This window comes from Delphinapterus leucas, chromosome 1 (genome assembly GCF_059928025.1).
Source record: "Delphinapterus leucas isolate spDelLeu-1000000601 "Yukka" chromosome 1, BTC_Dleu_Yukka2, whole genome shotgun sequence".
In the NCBI taxonomy this organism is placed as follows: Eukaryota; Metazoa; Chordata; class Mammalia; order Artiodactyla; family Monodontidae; genus Delphinapterus; species Delphinapterus leucas.
Genome location: NC_143129.1, coordinates 152,745,739 through 152,763,947, shown reverse-complemented (window position 1 = coordinate 152,763,947; position 18,209 = coordinate 152,745,739). Strand labels below are relative to the sequence as shown.

General features: G+C 42.6%; 1 protein-coding gene across 2 annotated transcripts in view; it reads left to right on the top strand.

Moving 5' to 3' along the window:
• The first annotated feature begins 1,871 nt into the window (after positions 1 to 1,871).
• The window catches only part of MAST2 (microtubule associated serine/threonine kinase 2), a 203,645-nt gene continuing 187,307 nt past the window's right edge, over positions 1,872 to 18,209 (top strand). For both annotated transcript variants that reach the window (XM_022575586.3, XM_022575583.3), the window contains exon 1: positions 1,872 to 2,370. In XM_022575586.3, coding sequence (XP_022431294.2) covers positions 2,185 to 2,370 — 186 coding nt within the window. In that variant the 5' untranslated portion in view covers positions 1,872 to 2,184. The remainder of the gene's footprint in view (positions 2,371 to 18,209) is intronic.

Genomic DNA, 18,209 nt, shown 5'->3' with positions numbered 1-18,209 from the left:
GTGGTGACAGCACTGTCCTGAAATTGTCCCTAATGTGTACTCTGGAGAGACTCCTTTTTTCCTGCCAGTTTCATAAGCCTGATTTTCCAATCTCTTTTCTGTTCTGTGAGCCCCACTGTATAGCCTTCTAATAATTCCCCCTTAGGCTTAGGATAATCAGTTTGTTTCTGTTGTTTGTAACCAAGAATGTGTCAGACCCTGTACATGCAGGGAACTATAAACAACTGGCATAACTATAAATAATTGACATAGCAGGGATTAATAGGAGAAGGTGAGGTAGACAGAGACCAGATTTCAGATGGTCTTGCCAATCATAGTAAATTTAGTAGACCTCATCCTGAGGGTCATGGAAATCTATTTAACTGTTTTAAGCAAGGGAGTCACATGTTATATGAAGGTTCTTGTAAAGGCTTTTTGGAGGATGGGTTTGAAGAGAAAGGGACTGGCTGTAGGTGAATGATTTAGAAAGATTTCCCAGTCAAGTAGGTGAGAGAAGATGAGACTTGAGCTGAGGTAGTACCAGTGGGATGGAGAAAGGAGACAGATTGGAGAGATGGTAAGGTTATAGAAGCAGCAGGACTTGTTCATTAATTGGGTGTGGGGGCAGGAGGGGAAGGAAGGAGTCTAGGATGACTTCCAGGTTTCTGGTTGAGGCAACTGGATGGATGGTGGTGAGGAACTGAAACAGGGAATACAGGAGCAGACTGATGATTGGCTGTAGAGTACACTGGTTGTGTGTGTAGGCTCTGGTATCTGACAGACCTTGGTTTGAATCCTGGCTCTGCACTTACTAGCTGTGTCATATTGAGCATATTATGTAACTTGAACCTCAACTGTAAACTGGAAATAATACAACTTACCTCTTGTTTGCACATGTGTGAATTGAGTGCACAGTGTCTGGTATCCAGTAGTTATGCTATAATGTTAGCTATTATTACCTCTCAGAAAGGGTTTAGGGCGGAGGCCAAGCAAAAATGGGTGAACCCTTCAGTAAAGGCTTCTGTGAAAGAACTCCAGTCAAGACAAAAGAGGAAAAATATGGTGCTTTGGCAGACCAGCTAAAGCCAGAAGGAGGAGGTCAGACAGGGCTGAGCTACAGCCACGTTGCTGAGCAGATGAGTCACTGTAAGAGGCAGGCTGCGCTGCCCACCGCTGTGGCCAGGCTGGACTGGGCTATAACATGATGACTTCATTGTCAGTGGGGAATCATGGGGATGCCTTTTTGTCTTCGCCTTCCACTTGAAGGAATCCATCACTTCTTCCTCTTTTATAGGACTTTCCACACCCTGTCTTACTTTCTGGGAGCAACAGGAAACAGTGGAAAGGGGCAGAAAAGCCAGAATTTGAGTTTGCTCAGTGACCTGGTACATATTACTTCCCGTCGGTCTTCTTATCTGTAACAGGAGAATGAGCAGACCTGCCTTCAAACTGTGATGTGAAGATCAGTTGACGGTTGGTTGGAAGGTGCTCAACAAAAAGGCAGGCATTAGTCTGTTTACTGGTTGTCTATTTTGTCTCCTTGCTGCTCCTGGTCTCTCTCCACCTACTTCCTTGAGGACGCTGATCAGTTGTAATTCACTTTTGGATCCCCACCACTTAGCTTGGCCAGACACACAATTTCATGAATGGATGAATGAATGAACGAATCAAGGAGCTTCCACGGCCGCAGCGGGCGCGTCGGGGCCCCGCCCCCTTCCGCTCTCCGCCCCCTCCCATCCCCACCACGCGGTGGGGCCAAGGGCGGGTCTCTCGCGACCGTTCGCTGGCGCGTGCGCGGGAGGCGGCGCGCGGCCAGAGGTGGCGGGCGGGCTCCCGGTGCGCGCGCGCGAGGGGAAGGGAGGGGCGGGGCCGGGCTATAGGCAAGCTGCTGGCGTCTGGCTGTGTAGCCGGCTGCTGCGGTGGAGGCGGAGGCGGTGGCGGCGGCGGCTGGTGGCCGCCCGAGCGTGCACCGGGTGGGAGAAGAAGACGCTGCGGCGATGCTGCCGCCTCCGTGAGGAGCGCCGAGGAGGCCGTGGCTCTTGAGGCCCCAGAAAGCGCAGAGGAGCTGCTGGCTGGGGTCGGTGGCTTCGGGCGCCCGCCGGGCCATGGTGGCCGCGGGCGGTGGTTGGCGCGGTAGCGCCGCGGCCCGGGGCCGTGCGGGGCCGGGACATTCGCTGCGCTGACGCCCAGGGCCCAGCCGCAGATATGAAGCGGAGCCGCTGCCGCGACCGACCGCAGCTGCCGCCGCCGCCGCCGGCCGCCCGCCGGGAGGATGGGGCTCAGCGGGCAGCGGAGCTGCCCCAGCCCCTGCCCTCGCGCCGGCGAGCGCCGTCCGGGAGGCAGCTACTGGAGGAGCGGGCGGGGCCCGCAGGGCCCGAAGTCAGGGAGCAGGTAGCGCTGGCCGGGGTCTCGGAGGGAAGGGTTGGGGAGGGGGAGCCTGCAAGGGAGCGATGGGGGAGGGCGATCTCAGGCGGGAAGACTTGGGCTGGGGCGTTGAAGGGGTGGGGACTGAATAGTTCGGCAGAAGGAATGGGAGGTCTGGAGAGGCAGAAAAATGGGGAGTGGAGAAGTGGATGGAAGTGATGGTCTGGGGTTGAATAGGAAATGAGGGAGTAGGGCTGAAAAATGGTCCTGTGGGGCGTTTGAGGTTAGGGGTTCTGGATGGGAAGAAGGGACGCTATAATGTGGGCTGGGAGTAAATGAAGTGCAAAGAATAGGCTGACTAAAGAGGTATGGAGGAATTATCCAGAGGGGCAAATAAGTAGTCAATAATATAGTAAATGTTATCCTACTTTCTAGAGGTTATGTTGACAGTTGTGAAAACGGGTGTCATTCCTAAGCATTCTCTGATTTGGCCATCGTTATAGTCGTGTAGGAATATGTTCCGAAGCATTGTTAAAGTTTCTCTCCAGTAATGATTCATTTCACGAGAAAGCAGTTTTTAAAACATGTGCTTTGGGGATGCATGTGTGTAATCCCAAACCCAATACTGTGAACAGAGAATTCGTGGATATAGTCTCTGCCTTCTAGGATTGTACCACTGAAAACACCTTAGTGGGAAAACACAGAAGTGTAAAAAGTTCATGGAGTTTCTGAATGGACAGGATATGTTTATATAATTTATTAATCAAGTGTAGGTGTATTTAGAAGTAGGGGATAAAGGTCAGTTTTATCAGGGAGGAGAAGTTGTCACTAGTAGCTGTAGGAAGTTCAGTGAAAGGAGAGTATGTGGTTCTTGATCTTGTGGGAGTTACAGAAAAATGTTCTGTAGTAATGAACTCTAGTGACAGCTTCCCTTTCGCACACTCTACTCTAGACCCTAGTGACTTCATCTTTGGATCTTTGAAGAGCTCTGTTAGGTCTTCTGCCTCTTTCCTGTATGTTAAATAAGTATTTTCCTTAGACATCATTCTTTATTATATAGTGTCAGCGATGCACATGTTAGCCCTTGGACTTTTCCCTCCCTTTTTTTAAAAAAATTAATTTATTTAATTAATTTATTTTTGGCTGCGTTGGGTCTTCGTTGTTGTGTGTGGGCTTTCTCTAGTTGCTGCGAGGGGGGCTTCTCTTCGTTGTGGTGCGCAGGCTTCTCATTGCAATGGCTCCTCTTGTTGAGGAGCACGGGCTCTAGGCATGGGGGCTTCAGTAGCTGTGGCACGTGGGCTCAGTAGTTGTGGCGCACGGGCATAGCTGCTCCGCGGCATGTGGGATTTTCCCGGACCAGGTCTCGAACCCGTGTCCCCTGCATCAACAGACAGATTCTCAACCACTGCGCCACCAGGGAAGTCCCCCGCCTTTTGTTTTTTTATCTTGTATTCTCCACCTAGTCCTGAGTAGACTGTGCCATTTCTGCCCTTGCTTTCAGGCCACTGAGCATTGTCCTCTGACTGTAATTTCCTTCTTCATCCTTGTGTTTTATATTCTCTGCAGTTCCTATTTGAAACATTTAAAAATGTACTTAAAGCCCAGATCCTTTCCTGACTCAATTCACCTGGTCTAATTGACCTTATCACATGCTTCACTAAAGAGTTCAAGGTAACTTGATTTCTCCCTCTTCTCTATCTCAGGATTTCTGTGTTCTCTTATCTTTTAAATCTCAAAGAAGGAAGTATTCATCCTCTTTTCCAAGGCTAATCCCTCTATGTTCTTGATTTCATTTCCTCTCATAGGCTGTAGGCCCTTGTTATGTATGTTATTTTCTCTTTGTCTTATACCTCAAATAAAAACAAAACAACATGATTTCCCTGAGTTTTGTAACCTACCTAAGCTACTTTGTAATCTCATTTTTGCTTTACCAGCAACCTTCTTGAAAATGAGTTTGTATTCACTGTCTCAGCTTCTTCACCTTGTATACATCCCCCATATTGTGATTTGGCTTCTACAAATAAATTCCCCCAAAGTGTTGTCTTCAAGGTCACCAGTAACTTTGTGTGTTTGTTTATTTACTTTTTAATTGAGATGTGACTTATCTACAGTGTGCAAATCAAAGGTTCGTTCAGCCCATGAACTTTTACAGAATGAATACACCTATGTGACCACACCTCAGATCAGGATGTAGAACATTTCCAGTACCCTAGAATGTTCCTTTGTACTTTCTCCCAGGTATTACCCTTTTCCAGAGGTAACCACTCTCCCAAACTCTATCACCATGGATTAGTTTTGCCTCTTCTGAACTTCATGTAAATGGAATCGTACAGTTTGTACTCTTTTGTGACTAAATTCTTTCATTATGTCTGTGAGATTCATCTATGTTGTTGCTTTTAGAAAAAGCTTGTTCTTTTTCATTGCTGTGTGATTTTCCATTGTGTGATTATACCATGATGGATACTAAAACTTTTCCTTTTTTTTTTTAATTAAAAAATAATGTGTGTTGGGGCTTCCCTGGTGGCGCAGTGGTTAAGAATCGCCTGCCAATGCAGGGGACACAGGTTTGAGACCTGGTCCGGGTAGATCCCACATACCACGGAGCAACTAAGCCCGTGCACCACAACTACTGAATCCCGTGCGCCTAGAGCCCGTGCTCCGCAACAAGAGAAGCCACCGCAATGAGAAGCCTGCACACTGCAAGGAAGAGTAGACCCCACTCGCCGCAACTAGAGAAGGCCCACGCAGCCATGAAGACCCAACGCAGCCAAAAATTAAAAAAAAAAAAAAAATGTGTGGCTATTTGTGAAAATTTTTCATTGTGAATTACACAGAGAGATGCAGCAGTCCCAGGGACCTTTAAATGATTAAATATGATAGCCTTTCCCCATTCCTCATCTTCTCTGACCTCTGTGAACTATTTGTCACTCTTGACCATGTGTTCCTTCTTTTTTTTGTTTTTGTTTTTTTGTTTTTCTCTTTATTAGGTGCATTCAAGTGTACAATACAATTGTTAAACGTTTCTGGTGAAATAAACATCAGTTATTTTATAGTAAGCTTTTATACTACAATTATGCATTTTAAAGTGTCTTTGATATTAGTATGACTACCTCAGCTTTATTTTGATTAATTTTTGCATGTGTTCCTTCTCGATATTTTCTCCTCTTTTGTCATAATGTCCATTCTACCCCCGTTACCCTGACTGCTTCTTGGGTGTCTTTTACTGTTTTCTGTCTCTGTCCCCAATATGTTCCTTGCAGATATGTCCTCTGTCCTTAGCTTTTTTCTTTTGGCCACACTGTGCAGCTTGGGGGATCTTAGTTCCCCCACTAGGGATTGAACCCGGACCCCCACAGTGAAAGTACCAAGTCCTAACCACCGGACTGCCAGGGAATTCCCAGCGTTTTTCTTAATTGTACTTTGTTTTTTAGCAGGCTTACCCTATTTGTGGCAAGTGCTTAGGATGTATTATAGGCAAGTGCTTAGGATGACACATAGCATTGTGTCACAGAACCTCCTTGTAGAGTGATCTGAGTCTCTAGGCCTGACCTCTTTCCTTAGCTCTACATTTCCATTTCTGGGCTTAATATTTCCACATTAGACCCTCAGCATTTGTGATCTTAACATTTGTGATTTTCATAAACTGATAGTGTCCTTGAAAGTCCATAACTAGAAATTATTTGATGTTGAAAAGTTAAAATTTTCAGTTTCGTGTGTTATGAGGCTGGATGGATTATTCCATTCATTCAGGGAATAAGAACCTAGCTGATCACCAAGCATCTACCTTTCACAAATGACTTTGTTCTCCATTTCTCATGATACGGAATAATGCTTGTTACATGTTATACCATGCTGGTATTTAGGAATAATTTCTGAACAGGATGCAGAACTTGGATCTCTAGCTCAGTGGCTTACTGTATCATTGAAATAGAATCCATTATTTCTCCTTTGAAATGTGGTCTCCCCGTGTCTTTCCTTTTTCTTGTCATCAAACTTGAAATTATATCCATGGTCTTTGACTTTTCCCTCTCCCTTGACCCCCTTATCCAGGTTCTGCTGATTCTGTCTTCATAACATCTTTCAAATCTTTGTTCTCACTGTCATCACCTTAATTCAGCATTTATAAATTTTTGTCTTGGTGGTTGTAATATTTTAACTGCATTTACTTGTTTTTAGTCTTTTAACCTCTGATTTATTCTGCATTCTAATTAAAAAAAAGATTAGAACTCCTTGCCTACCTGAGTTCCAGTGATAGATAAGTATTCGTTAAATGATCATTTTATTGCTTTATCTTCAGAAACTTTCATTAGCTTCTTGATACCATAGAATAAAGTTTGAAGACCTTGGCATTCAAGGTCTACTTGATACTTATCACTTTTTATTAGAATCAGAGTTAGAGGCCCCTTCTCTTCGTTCCCAAGACTTTGCTTTGTCTCCATTGTAGCGTACATTATTGAAATAGTTTGTCTCTCTCATAAGTAAGTTCTTTGAGGCCCAGACTCTTTCATTTACCTAGGGCCTAGTATGGTATTTGAAACATAGTTATTAGTCCGAATATTTATTAGAAACATAGATATGTGTGCTGGCACTTGAAACATGTATTTCCTCATTCTGATTGGCTGTCAGTCTCTCATCAGAGAAGAAACTCCTCAGAGGCTGTCTATTCATCATTATACCAGCCTTTATATGCCCATTACGTAATGGGCATTCAGTAAATATTTGTTTACTGCTTAGGCATTTTCATATGTATATATATATTTTAAATTCATTTATTTATTTAATTTATTTATATTTGGCTGTGTTGGGTCTTCGTTGCTGCGTGTGGGCTTTCTCTAGTTGCAGCAAGCGGGGGCTACTCTTCGTTGCAGTGTGCGTGCTTCTCGTTGTGGTGACTTCTCTTGTTGTAGAACACGAGCTCTAGGCGCATGGGCTTCAGTGGTTGTGGCACACAGGCTTAGTATTTGTGGCTTGCGGGCTCTAGAACTCAGGCTGAGTAGTTGTGGTGCATGGGCTTAGTTGCTCCATGGCATGTGGGATCTTCCCGAACCAGGGATCAAACCTGTGTCCCCTGCATTGGCAGGCGGATTCTTAACCACTGTGCCACCAAGGAAGTCCCCATATATTTATTTTAATTAATCATACATCTGAAAAGCTCTTTCTTCTCTGTCTTTGCCCATTAAAATTCTACTCAAGTTTCCAGGCCTAACTCATGCCACAGAAACTGTTCTGTGAAGTTGTTTTTCCATGATTGGGCTGTAGTAAATAGCACTTCTATCCTTCTGTATTCATTTTGTATTATTTCATATCTGCTTTTAAGTTGTAAATTATGGAGGGTAGGAACTATATCATTTTATCTATCATAATGCATAGTCAAGGGCTTTGTCACAATAGGTGTTAAGTAGTTACTTGTTGACTGAATGAATTATTTGTGGACTGAATGAATAGAAAAAGATTAAAATATTTTGAATTTTGAATTCTCTTGGCATCATTAAGGAATTTTCAAAATTATTTTCATGGAAATCAGTATCTTCTCTTTATTCTGCACTATAATATTAGTATACGGGCAAAAACATGGGGCACAAAACATACAGAGGGGAAGCTGCATATATTGTGTAGGGAACTGTAATCAATTTAGTATTGTTGGAAGTTGAACTTGAAGCTATAGATGTTGAGTTAAGAGACTAAAGGAGACTAGATTGTAGATGGTCTTTAGTATTATGTAAAAAGATAGTAGGTAGGGAAGCAGGGTGGTCTTTCTTGTTTTTTAGCTGGATTACTCTGGCGGCTGTGTGGAGGATACAGTGTAGGACATGGTGATTGAGACATGGGCATTTGAGAATTTTTCTGAGTTTTCAATACAGAATGTCTATTTATTTATTTATTTAGTTAGGCTGCGCTGGGTCTTAGTTGGGGCACGCGGGATATTTAGTTGCAGCGTGTGGGCTCTTAGTTGCGGCATGTGGACTCTTAGTTGTGGCATGCGGGCACTTATTGTGGTGTGCATGTGGAATCTGATTCCCCGACCAGGTATCGAACCCGGGCTCCCTGCATTGGGAGTGTGGAGTCTTACTCACTGGACCACCAGGGAAGTCCCTCAATACAGAATGTTTATTGGCCCTCCCTCCCCTCTTGTCCAGAAGTAATATGAATAAGGGCCAGCTCCTGAAAACCTGTTACCTTTGGAAGATTTGATTTCATCAGAGGTACTGGGAGCAGAGAGCCTGGGATGGTTGAAGCAGGTTGGACAGTGTTTCCTGATGAGGGTAGGACACATCTGCCTCCAGATTTTTCCCATCTTTGTTTTACTGGATGCCCATAGCCTAAGATCAGCCTAAAAGCTTTTTCCACCCCAGTTATTCATGGTGACCTATGATCAGGACTGTGAGAGGCAGCTTTATATTGCAATCATTATGCCTCCTTTATTGCTGGTCTTAGCTGCTTATGATTCTCTGCTAAATTTGCCACCTAGCTTTGTACTTTCTTGATAAAATCCCTATGGTACCTTGGTAATTATTACTTTTTATCAGCAGTTATTGGTTGTTTTTCTTCATTATATACATACTTGGGGTTCCAAAGAGTTTTGAAAACCAGGTTGTTGGGTCAGGGGCTAGCCCTGGGGGAAGAGGAAAAAGTCCTCAAGGGAGAGCAGAGACTAGACGTTATTGGCAGTAAGGACTTACACAAAATGCATTGTTAGTCAGACATAGTTGACCACCTTTTTGTTGTTCCTCATTGTTAACTCCCAAACTCTTTTCTCTGCACTATAGCCATGTGTACAGTGGAAGTACAGTAAATAATTGATGGGGAAAATTGACATCAACCTGAGCCTCTTACTTCCATATTCATTAGGTACTTTTCATCTTTACCAATAATTGTTCTGCCTCTAAAATCTTAGTTTTGAGCTTGCCAGACTCTGACCTTCACATCATCTTCTGTTTCTCTAGCTCACATTCATTTTAGGATTTCCTCTCCAAAAATTGTTCAAACGCTTTGGAACCTCTGGTCTGTTGATTTTTTTTTTTTAAATAAATAAATTTATTTATTTATTTATGGCTGCATTGGGTCTTCGTTGCTGCATGCGGGCTTTCTCTAGTTGCAGCGAGCAGGGGCTACTCTTCATTGCGGTGCACGGGTTTCTCTTTGCGGTGGCTTCTGTTGTTGCGGAGTATGGGTTCTAGGTGGGCTTCAGTAGTTGTGGCATGGGGGCTCAGTCATTGTGGCTGTGGGCTCTAGCGCGCAGGCTCAGTAGTTGTGGCGCATGGGCTTAGTTGCTCCGTGGCACGTGGGATCTTCCCAGACCAGGGCTCGAACCCGTGTCCCCTGCATTGGCAGGCGGATTCTTAACCACTGAGCCAGCAGGGAAGTCCAGACTACCTTTTCATTGTCAGTCACCTCATGCCTCTACTTTCCTCCTTGTCCAACTTAACATTTCATGGGCTATCATAATTACTGCTATGCATGTACCTTCAGTACCTTCTATCATACCTGCTTGAGAAAATTCCAACCATGATTAAACCAACTCTGCCTATTCTGTCCTTGTGTCTAGGCAGCTGAATGTGGCTGGAGGAAAACACAACGATGCTGACATCTAAATTTGTGATCATGAACCTAAGGAGTCTTTCAGCAGTGACAGTCAATCCTATGACATTCCCTAGTCCATTCACTTTTTTTTTTTTTTTTTTTGGCAGTGCCACACGGCTTGTGGGATCTTTGTTCCCCGACCAGGGATTGAACCCAGGCCCTCAGCAGTGAGAGCAGGGAGTCCTAAACTGGACCATCAGGGAATTCCCTCCATTCACTCTTAAATGATAGTTTAATCGTTCTCCTCAAACTTCTAGCACTCTATTTGTCCTCTTTACTCTCAGTTGATGTCCTTGCTTCCTGTTTCACTGAAGAAAAAACAAAGATAATCCTACAAGCTCCCATTACAAGTCACCCAACCTACCTATATCTGTACCCGCATTCTTTTTTTTTTTTTTACGGTACGCGGGCCTCTCACTGTTGTGGCCTCTCCCGCTGCGGAGCATAGGCTCCGGACGCGCAGGCTCAGCAACCATGGCTCACGGGCCCAGCCATTCCGCGGCATGTGGGATCTTCCCGGACCGGGGTACGAACCTGTGTCCCCCGCATCCGGCAGGCAGACTCTCAACCACTGCGCCACCAGGGAAGCCCTGTACCCGCATTCTTTTCCCTCTCTCTTATTGCTATGGATAATCTGTTCCTATTCCCATCTAAGGCCAACCCCTACATCTAAATAAGAGTTTTATTCTTGGAATTATTCTTTCCTACTCCTGAATCATTAATGTTTTTTTTCTGTTGATGATTCTCATCAACATACAAGCATGCTACAATATTTTCCATCTTGAAAAAACTTCATTAACCCTGCACTCCCTCTCATTCATTCATCCTTGGATTCAAGAAGTTTTTTTTGTTTTGTTTTTGTTTTTTAAAAATTTTTTGGTTACTGTTGGGATTATAGAAGTGAAAAAGGCAGATGACAAACCCTGCTTTCAAAGTTTCTATTCTAGTAGAGGGAATCAGATAATAAAAGACATAAGTAAAATATGTAGTATGCTATATGGTGATAAATACAATAAAGCAGGGAAGGGGAATATAGAGTGATGGGGGATTTTATGGCTTAAATAGCATTATCAGGAAAGGCATCTCTTTGGAATGAGATGTTTGAGTAAAGACCTGAAGAATGTAAGAGATTGAGGCATTTAGATTATGTGGGGGGAAGAGTATACTTGGTAGAGGGAATAGGAAGCACCTTGGGGTAGAAGCATACCTCCAGCTCTAAAATTTGTGTTTGAGGAACACCAAGGAAGCCAAGTGTGGCTGGAGTAGAGTGAGTAAGAGGAAGAGTAGTAGGTGAGCTCAGAGGGGAAAGATGGGGAGAGGAGGGCTGAATTGTGGAGAGTTTCAGATTGGTAAGGGTCTTACAGGCAGCTGTGAGGATTTTGACTTTCATGTTGAATGAGATGAGAAGCCATTGGAGAGTTTTGAGCATAAGAATCACGTGATCTAACATTCATTTTAATCCCACTTATTTGGCTACTTTAGCGAGCATTGACTGAATGGGTATGTGGAACCAGTTAAGAGGCTCTTGCAGTTATTCAGGTAAAAGAGCAAGGGATACGAAATAATTGTGAGTAGGAGAGTGCTCCTCTTTATAACAAAACTACTTGAAAGAGTTGTCTGTATCTTCTTTCATTTCCTCTCCTCTTGAACCCATTCCAGTCAAGTCAGGCTTTAGTCCCCCGTCATTCCACTGAAACACTTATGTCAAGGTCATCATTGGTCTAACCCAGGGGCCAGTTTTCAGTCTTCATCTCACTCGACCTGTTGCTTTTGACATGGTTGATCATTCCATCATTTGGCTCCTGGGACCATGCTGTCTTGGTTTTCTTCCAATCTCACTGGTGCTTGAGAGCGTTCAGTATTTAATCTGCTTTTGCAGTCTATTCTCTCTCCTGATGTAATCTCATCAGATTGTATTACTTAACATTCCATCTCTGTGCTGCTGATTCCCACATTTATTTCTCTAGTCTTGACCTTTCTTTTGAGCTCTCCTATTTTCAATTGTGTATGTAACATTTCTATTTGGGTAGCTAATAGACCTTTCAAACTTAATGGGTCCAAAGCTGAACCCTGTTTTTCACTTCCCATTCCACTGCTTCCCCAGTCTTTCTCACATCAGTAAATGGCACTATCATTCACTCATTTATTTAGAGCAAAACATGGAAGTTGTTTTTGATTCTTTTCTTAACCTCATATTCCACATTCAGCCCATCAGTTCTGGTTGGTGCTACATTCAAATTGCATGAGACTTTTCCCCACTATCTCCATCACTACCTTAACCTTAGCCTCTATCATCTTTCATCTGGATTACTATAAAAGTCTCCAAACCTGTCTTCCTGATTCTGTTCTTTTACCTCCTCTCCCCTCCGCCCCCATGATAATTTGCACACAGCAAGATCGGTATCATCCTGTAAAAGCTAAAATCAAAGTTTGTTACCATCCCCTACTCAAAAGTGGCTTTCCATCACAGTTGATCAAAATGGAAGGTGCTTGCTTTGTACTTAAGAGTCTGCATGATCTGCCTCTTGGCCTTCTCTAACCTCATTTCCTTCTACTCCTCCTCTTGTTACTGAGCTCTGTTCACACTGGCTGCCTTGATGGTCTCCAAATATATTAAGCATGCTCCTGCCTGAGGACATTTTAAAAATTATTATTTGAGGACTTCTGTACTTGGTAGTTTTCTCTACCTGAGGTGTTCTTTTTCTGGATATATTTATATGACTGGCTTCCTCGTTTCATTTAGGTCTCTGTTCAGATAAAGGCCTTCCTTGACCAGCCTTTTTATTATTATTTTTTAAAATAAATTTATTTTATTTGTTTTTGGCTGTGTTGGGTTTTCATTGCTGCATGCAGGCTTTCTCTAGTTGCGGCGAGCGGGGGCTACTCTTCGTGGCGGTGTGTGGGCTTCTCATTGCGGTGGCTTCTCTTGTTGCAGAGCACGGGCTCTAGGCGAGCGGGCTCAGTAGTTGTGGCGCATAGACTTAGTTGCTCCGCGGCATGTGGGATCTTCCCGGACCAGGACTCGGACCCATGTCTCCTGCATTGGCAGACGGATTCTTAACCACTGCGCCCCCAGGGAAGCCTGACCAGCCTTTTTAAAGTAGCACTCTTAGTCATTCCCTTCCCCTCTTTTTATTCATGTCCTTTATTCACCTGTTACTGTCACATATTTGTTATTTATTGTCATTCTCACACATTAGGATATATGGTTCATGAGGGTAGGAATTTGGGTTGGTTTTTCCTTACTGCTGTATCTCCAACTTCTAGAATTGTATATAGGAGGTACTAAATAAATACTTCTTGAGTGAATGTATAGTGATTAAGTCATCCTCTGACCTCAGATTCCAACTCTATTACCTGATGCAAGTTACTTAAGTTCTTTAAGCCTTACTTATCCCATATAAATGTAATGGACATACTATCATTACCAATTTCATAGGGTTATTGTTAGGATTTAATAAATTAATCCATGTAAAACACTTATTACAAAGCCTGATACCAGTGAGCATTCAATAATGGTTAATTATTATATTTTTAGGGTAAGTGCATAGAATGTGTGAATATAGAGTTCATATTTTTCTGTGTTCTCATCTGGTTTTATAAAGAAATATAATAGAAAAAGGTATGTCTTGACCTTTGATTTGTTGGTGTTATTGAACTCTTCTTTTACTTTGTTCAGCTTGAAAAGATGGCTTTAATTTGTGCGTTTTTCCCTTTAGGGAAACTTTTATGGATTTCTTTCTTAACTAACTGGCTTAGAAGATATTATATATATATATATATAGTCTCCCTAGATTTTAGAACATAATTAAGAGCAAATTCAGGCCAAGGAAACCGCATTTTAAAATTCTGTAATATCGTTTTAGTTGTACCAACTTTAATGTAACAAAATATTTTCTAAGGGTGAACCTGGGTAGCAGATGCACAAATCCTTTAACCTTTAATGTGTTGGGAGGTTAACAAGCCACATAGTTTCTCTGCCTGTATTTCAGCAAAGCAGAGGTAATATAGTACTGTCTGGCCTTCTAATTTTCATGACTATCTGAGATCTTCAAGAATGTTTTAAAGACAAAAGAGTTTAAAAATAGTTGGCATTGGGAATTCCCTGACATTCCAGTGGTTAGGACTCTGTGCTTTCACTGCCATGGGCCCAGTTTCAATCCCTGGTTGGGGAACTAAGATCCTGCAAGGTGCGTGGTGCAGCCAAAAAAAAAAAAAAAAGTTGGTATTAATTTTTAAAAAGTCCTTAAGTTGTTTCAAAAGGGTGTTACCAAGATGATTTTTTTTTTAGGTGACCCCAGGAAATCTGAGTCCTGCCTTTGACCAGTAGGAGAATGGGACATTTTACTACTAGCTCTCATGCTAGTAGTCTTCTATATATTTATTATTATTATTTTAAATATTTATTTATTCGTTTAGGCTATGCCGGGTCTTGGTTGCAGTGTGCGGGATCTTCGTTGCAGCATGCAGGATCATTTTTTTTTTTAGTTGCAGCATGCGCACTTCTCAGTTGTGGCATGCGGACTTCTTAGTTGCGGCATGCGAACTCTTAGTTGCAGCATGCATTTGGGATCTAGTTCCCCAACCAGGGGTTGAACCCGGGGCCCCTGCATTGGGAGTGCGGAGTCTTACCCACTGGATCACCAGGGAAATCCCAGTACTCTTTTATATTTAAGAACACTAGTTGCTGTAAAAAATACATTCAAAAGAACCTAGAGTAATGGAGGCTCTACCATTTTCTGCACATGGCTTTCAAGGTCACCTGAGGCAGGTGGGGGAATCTTGTGGGAGTTGTTGATGGGCAGACCTGGAAATGGCTTAATCACTTCCACCCATATTCTGTTGCCAGAATTCAATCATAGGGCCGTAGCTTGTGCCCAGGAGGAAGGTGAATCATGTTTGGTCAATATCTAGCTAGTCCTTGCCATAGCCCTCAAACCCTAATATGGTCCTCAGCTAGAACTATGTAGAAATCCTATTATTCTGGATATAGACCACCTAGAACCTTCATTCCTTACAGGCCCACAGAGTTTTGGATAATAACCGTTTTGAATGCATGTAAAGGCCTTTTTGCAGGAATACCTAGGAGGTCTGGAAAAGCTTGTTTTCCTCCGTCTGTGGCAGAGCTAGTCTCTGGCAACCCCCACACTCTTTCAGGTCTTGGTGGCTAGTGATAGCTTTCTGTAGGCATTTCTCAGTTTGTCCACCCAGCCATGTGGAAGAGAAAAAAGCCATAAGGAAGCCAAGAGAAGCCAGAGAGGAAGGCAACTGGGTCTCAGCTATTTTCACTTTAATAGGCTCCTGGAAGGAAGTGTGGCCCTAGACACCCTACCTCTACATGTGCTTTGACTTCTTAAATTGTGGTAAAATACACTTACCATAAAATTTACGATTAGTGACATTCAGTACATTCAGATGTATAACCATCACCACTATCTAGTTCCAGAATATTTCCTCCTTCCCCCAGTCCCTGGCAACCACTAATCTGTTTTCTGTCTCTGTGAACTGTGAACATTTCATATAAAGGGAATCATACAATACATGGCCTTTTATGTCTGGCTTCTTTTACTTAACGTAATGTTTTTGAGATTCATCCATATTGTAGCATATATCATCAGTATGTCATTCCTTTTTATGGCCGAGTAATATTCCATTATATGGATATACCACATTTGGTTTATTCAGTCATCAACTGATGGGCATTTGGGTTGTTTCTACCTTTTGGTGATTGTGGTAGTACCCCTATGAACATTTGTGTACAAGTTTCTGTTTGCACACCTGTTTTTCAATTTTTTGTTTCTATATACAGGAGTGGAATTGTTGGATCATATGATAATTCTATGTTTAAGTTTTTGATGAATTGTCAAACTGTTTTCCACAGTGGGTGTATCATTTTAACATTCCCACCAGCAATTTACAAGGGTTCCAGTTTGTCTGTGACCTTGCTAGCACTTGTTATTTTCCATTTTTAAAAAATCTAGCCATCCTAGTGGATAGAAATATCTCATGCTTTTTTTAAAAAAAATTTTATTTATTTATTTGGCTGTGCTGGGTCTTAGTTGCGGCACACGGGATCTTTAGTTGTGGCATGCGGGATCTAGTTCCCTGACCAGGGATTGAACCTGGGCCCCTTGCCTTGGGAGCGTGGAGTCTTAACTGCTGGACAACCAGGGAAGTCCCTGTCTCTTTTTAATCTTTTCCTTTCATCTCTTCCTTTTCCTTAAAATCTGTAAGTTGAAAAACCTTAGGGCATTTGGCCTGTAGAGTTTCCCAAAGTCTAGATTGCATAGTTATGGTGCATTTCAAAATGTTTTATGTCCTGTTGTATTTCCTGCAAATTACAGCTGGATACAGAGGCTTAATCAGCCTCAGGTTCAATTCCTTTGGCAAGATTTTGGGTGGTAGTGTGTTCTTTCAACAGGAGGCATGTGATGTCTGCTTTTTGCTCTTTGATTGTAGCAGTGTGCTGATGCTCAGTGCTGAGATTCGCTAATTGGGAGTTGCAAAGTAGTGATATAATTCTATCATTTTGTTTTCATTTATTAGGTGGCATAGCATTTTAAGGAGATGCTTCTCATCTACTGTTTGATTCCCAGTGGTATAGTTCATGTAAGAATGGTCTGATTCTTTCCTTTTATTTACCTAGTTTTTAAGGTAATAAATTGGTTCCCTGTCATCTTCAGATGGTGATCAGTTAGTTATTTTTTATTATCACTGTGGAGTCATACATTTAAATGTATTTGATGGGTTTCAACCCATATTTTATATGTTTTTCTTTCTTTTTTTTTTTTTTACTGCTAATTGAAACTCACATTGTCCTGTTGTTGTCTAGGAAGAGCCTCTTCAAATTGGTTCCTTAGTCTTTTTTTTTTTTTGCGGTACGCGGGCCTCTCACTGTTGTGGCCTCTCCCGTTGCGGAGCACAGGCTCCGGACGCGCAGGCTCAGTGACCATGGCTCACGGACCCAGCCGCTCCGCGGCATGTGGGATTTTCCCGGACCGGGGCACGAACCCGTGTCCCCTGCATCGGCAGGTGGACTCTCAACCACTGCGCCACCAGGGAAGCCGGTTCCTTAGTTTTTTTGACCCAATCCTAATAGTTTTGATAATTTTCTTGCTATCTCTTACGTTCAACTGTTCCAGGCTCATTTTCCACCTTAGACCTGGAATTAGCTGTTTCTCTAAGAACTCCTGGCTTCTTTTAATGGGACATGGAATTTCAGAACACCTGCAGTCTAGATCCTAGGGATACTTATTGCTACTAGGTTGATCATTGTTCCTATGACCTTTCAGTGGATAGAGTTAGAAATATATATAATAAAAACTATCTTGGCAATCAACAGTGATATTGACAAAGGACTACAGAGGTTTTTTTTAAACTTAATCTCCCATTTATTACATTAGTATCTCCTTTCTTTCATACCAAGAATCATGTTCCCAAAGACTCAGGGGATGATAAAATTAGAATATCCAGGAATTACTGATTTGCTTTATCATATGTTAACTGTATAACAGTCTCTAGTGGCACTACTAATGTACTACCCCCAATGATTAATGAAAACTGTTAAAAAAATTTTTTGTGTATGCTGTCTCCACCTTCTCCCCTCATTTTTTGGTTGACCTATATCTACATTGTCAGATCATATAGCCATTATATACTATACTCTCTCCCTTTTAATGAACACTTATTTATAATTTTATAAATGACCATATATTTAATGCTAATCACCATATTGATACATCTCTGGTTTTTTTTTTTAATTGAAGTATTGTTGATTTATAGTGTTGTGTTAGTTTCTGGTATACAGCAAAGTGATTCAGATATACATATATATTTATATATAAATATATATATTCTTTTTCAAATTCTTTTCCATTATGGGTTATTACAAGTTCCCTGTGAATATAGTTCCCTGTGCTATGCAGTAGGACCTCGTCATTCTAGTTATTTTGATTGTATGAATCTTTTGTTTTTTGTTTTTGTTTTTTCTTTTCTTTTTTGTGGTACGCGGGCCTCTCACTGTTGTGGCCTCTCCCGTTGCGGAGCACAGGCTCTGGACGCGCAGGCTCAGCGACGGCCATGGCTCACGGGCCCAGCCGCTCCGTGGCATGTGTGATCCTCCCGGACCGGGGCACGAACCCGCGTCCTCTGCATCGGCAGGCGGACTCTCAACCACTGCGCCACCAGGGAAGCCCCGAATCTTTTGTTTTTAAACATGTGTTTATTTTATTTTATTTTTTATTTTTTTTGGCCGCACAGTGTGGCATGTGGGATCTTAGTTCCCT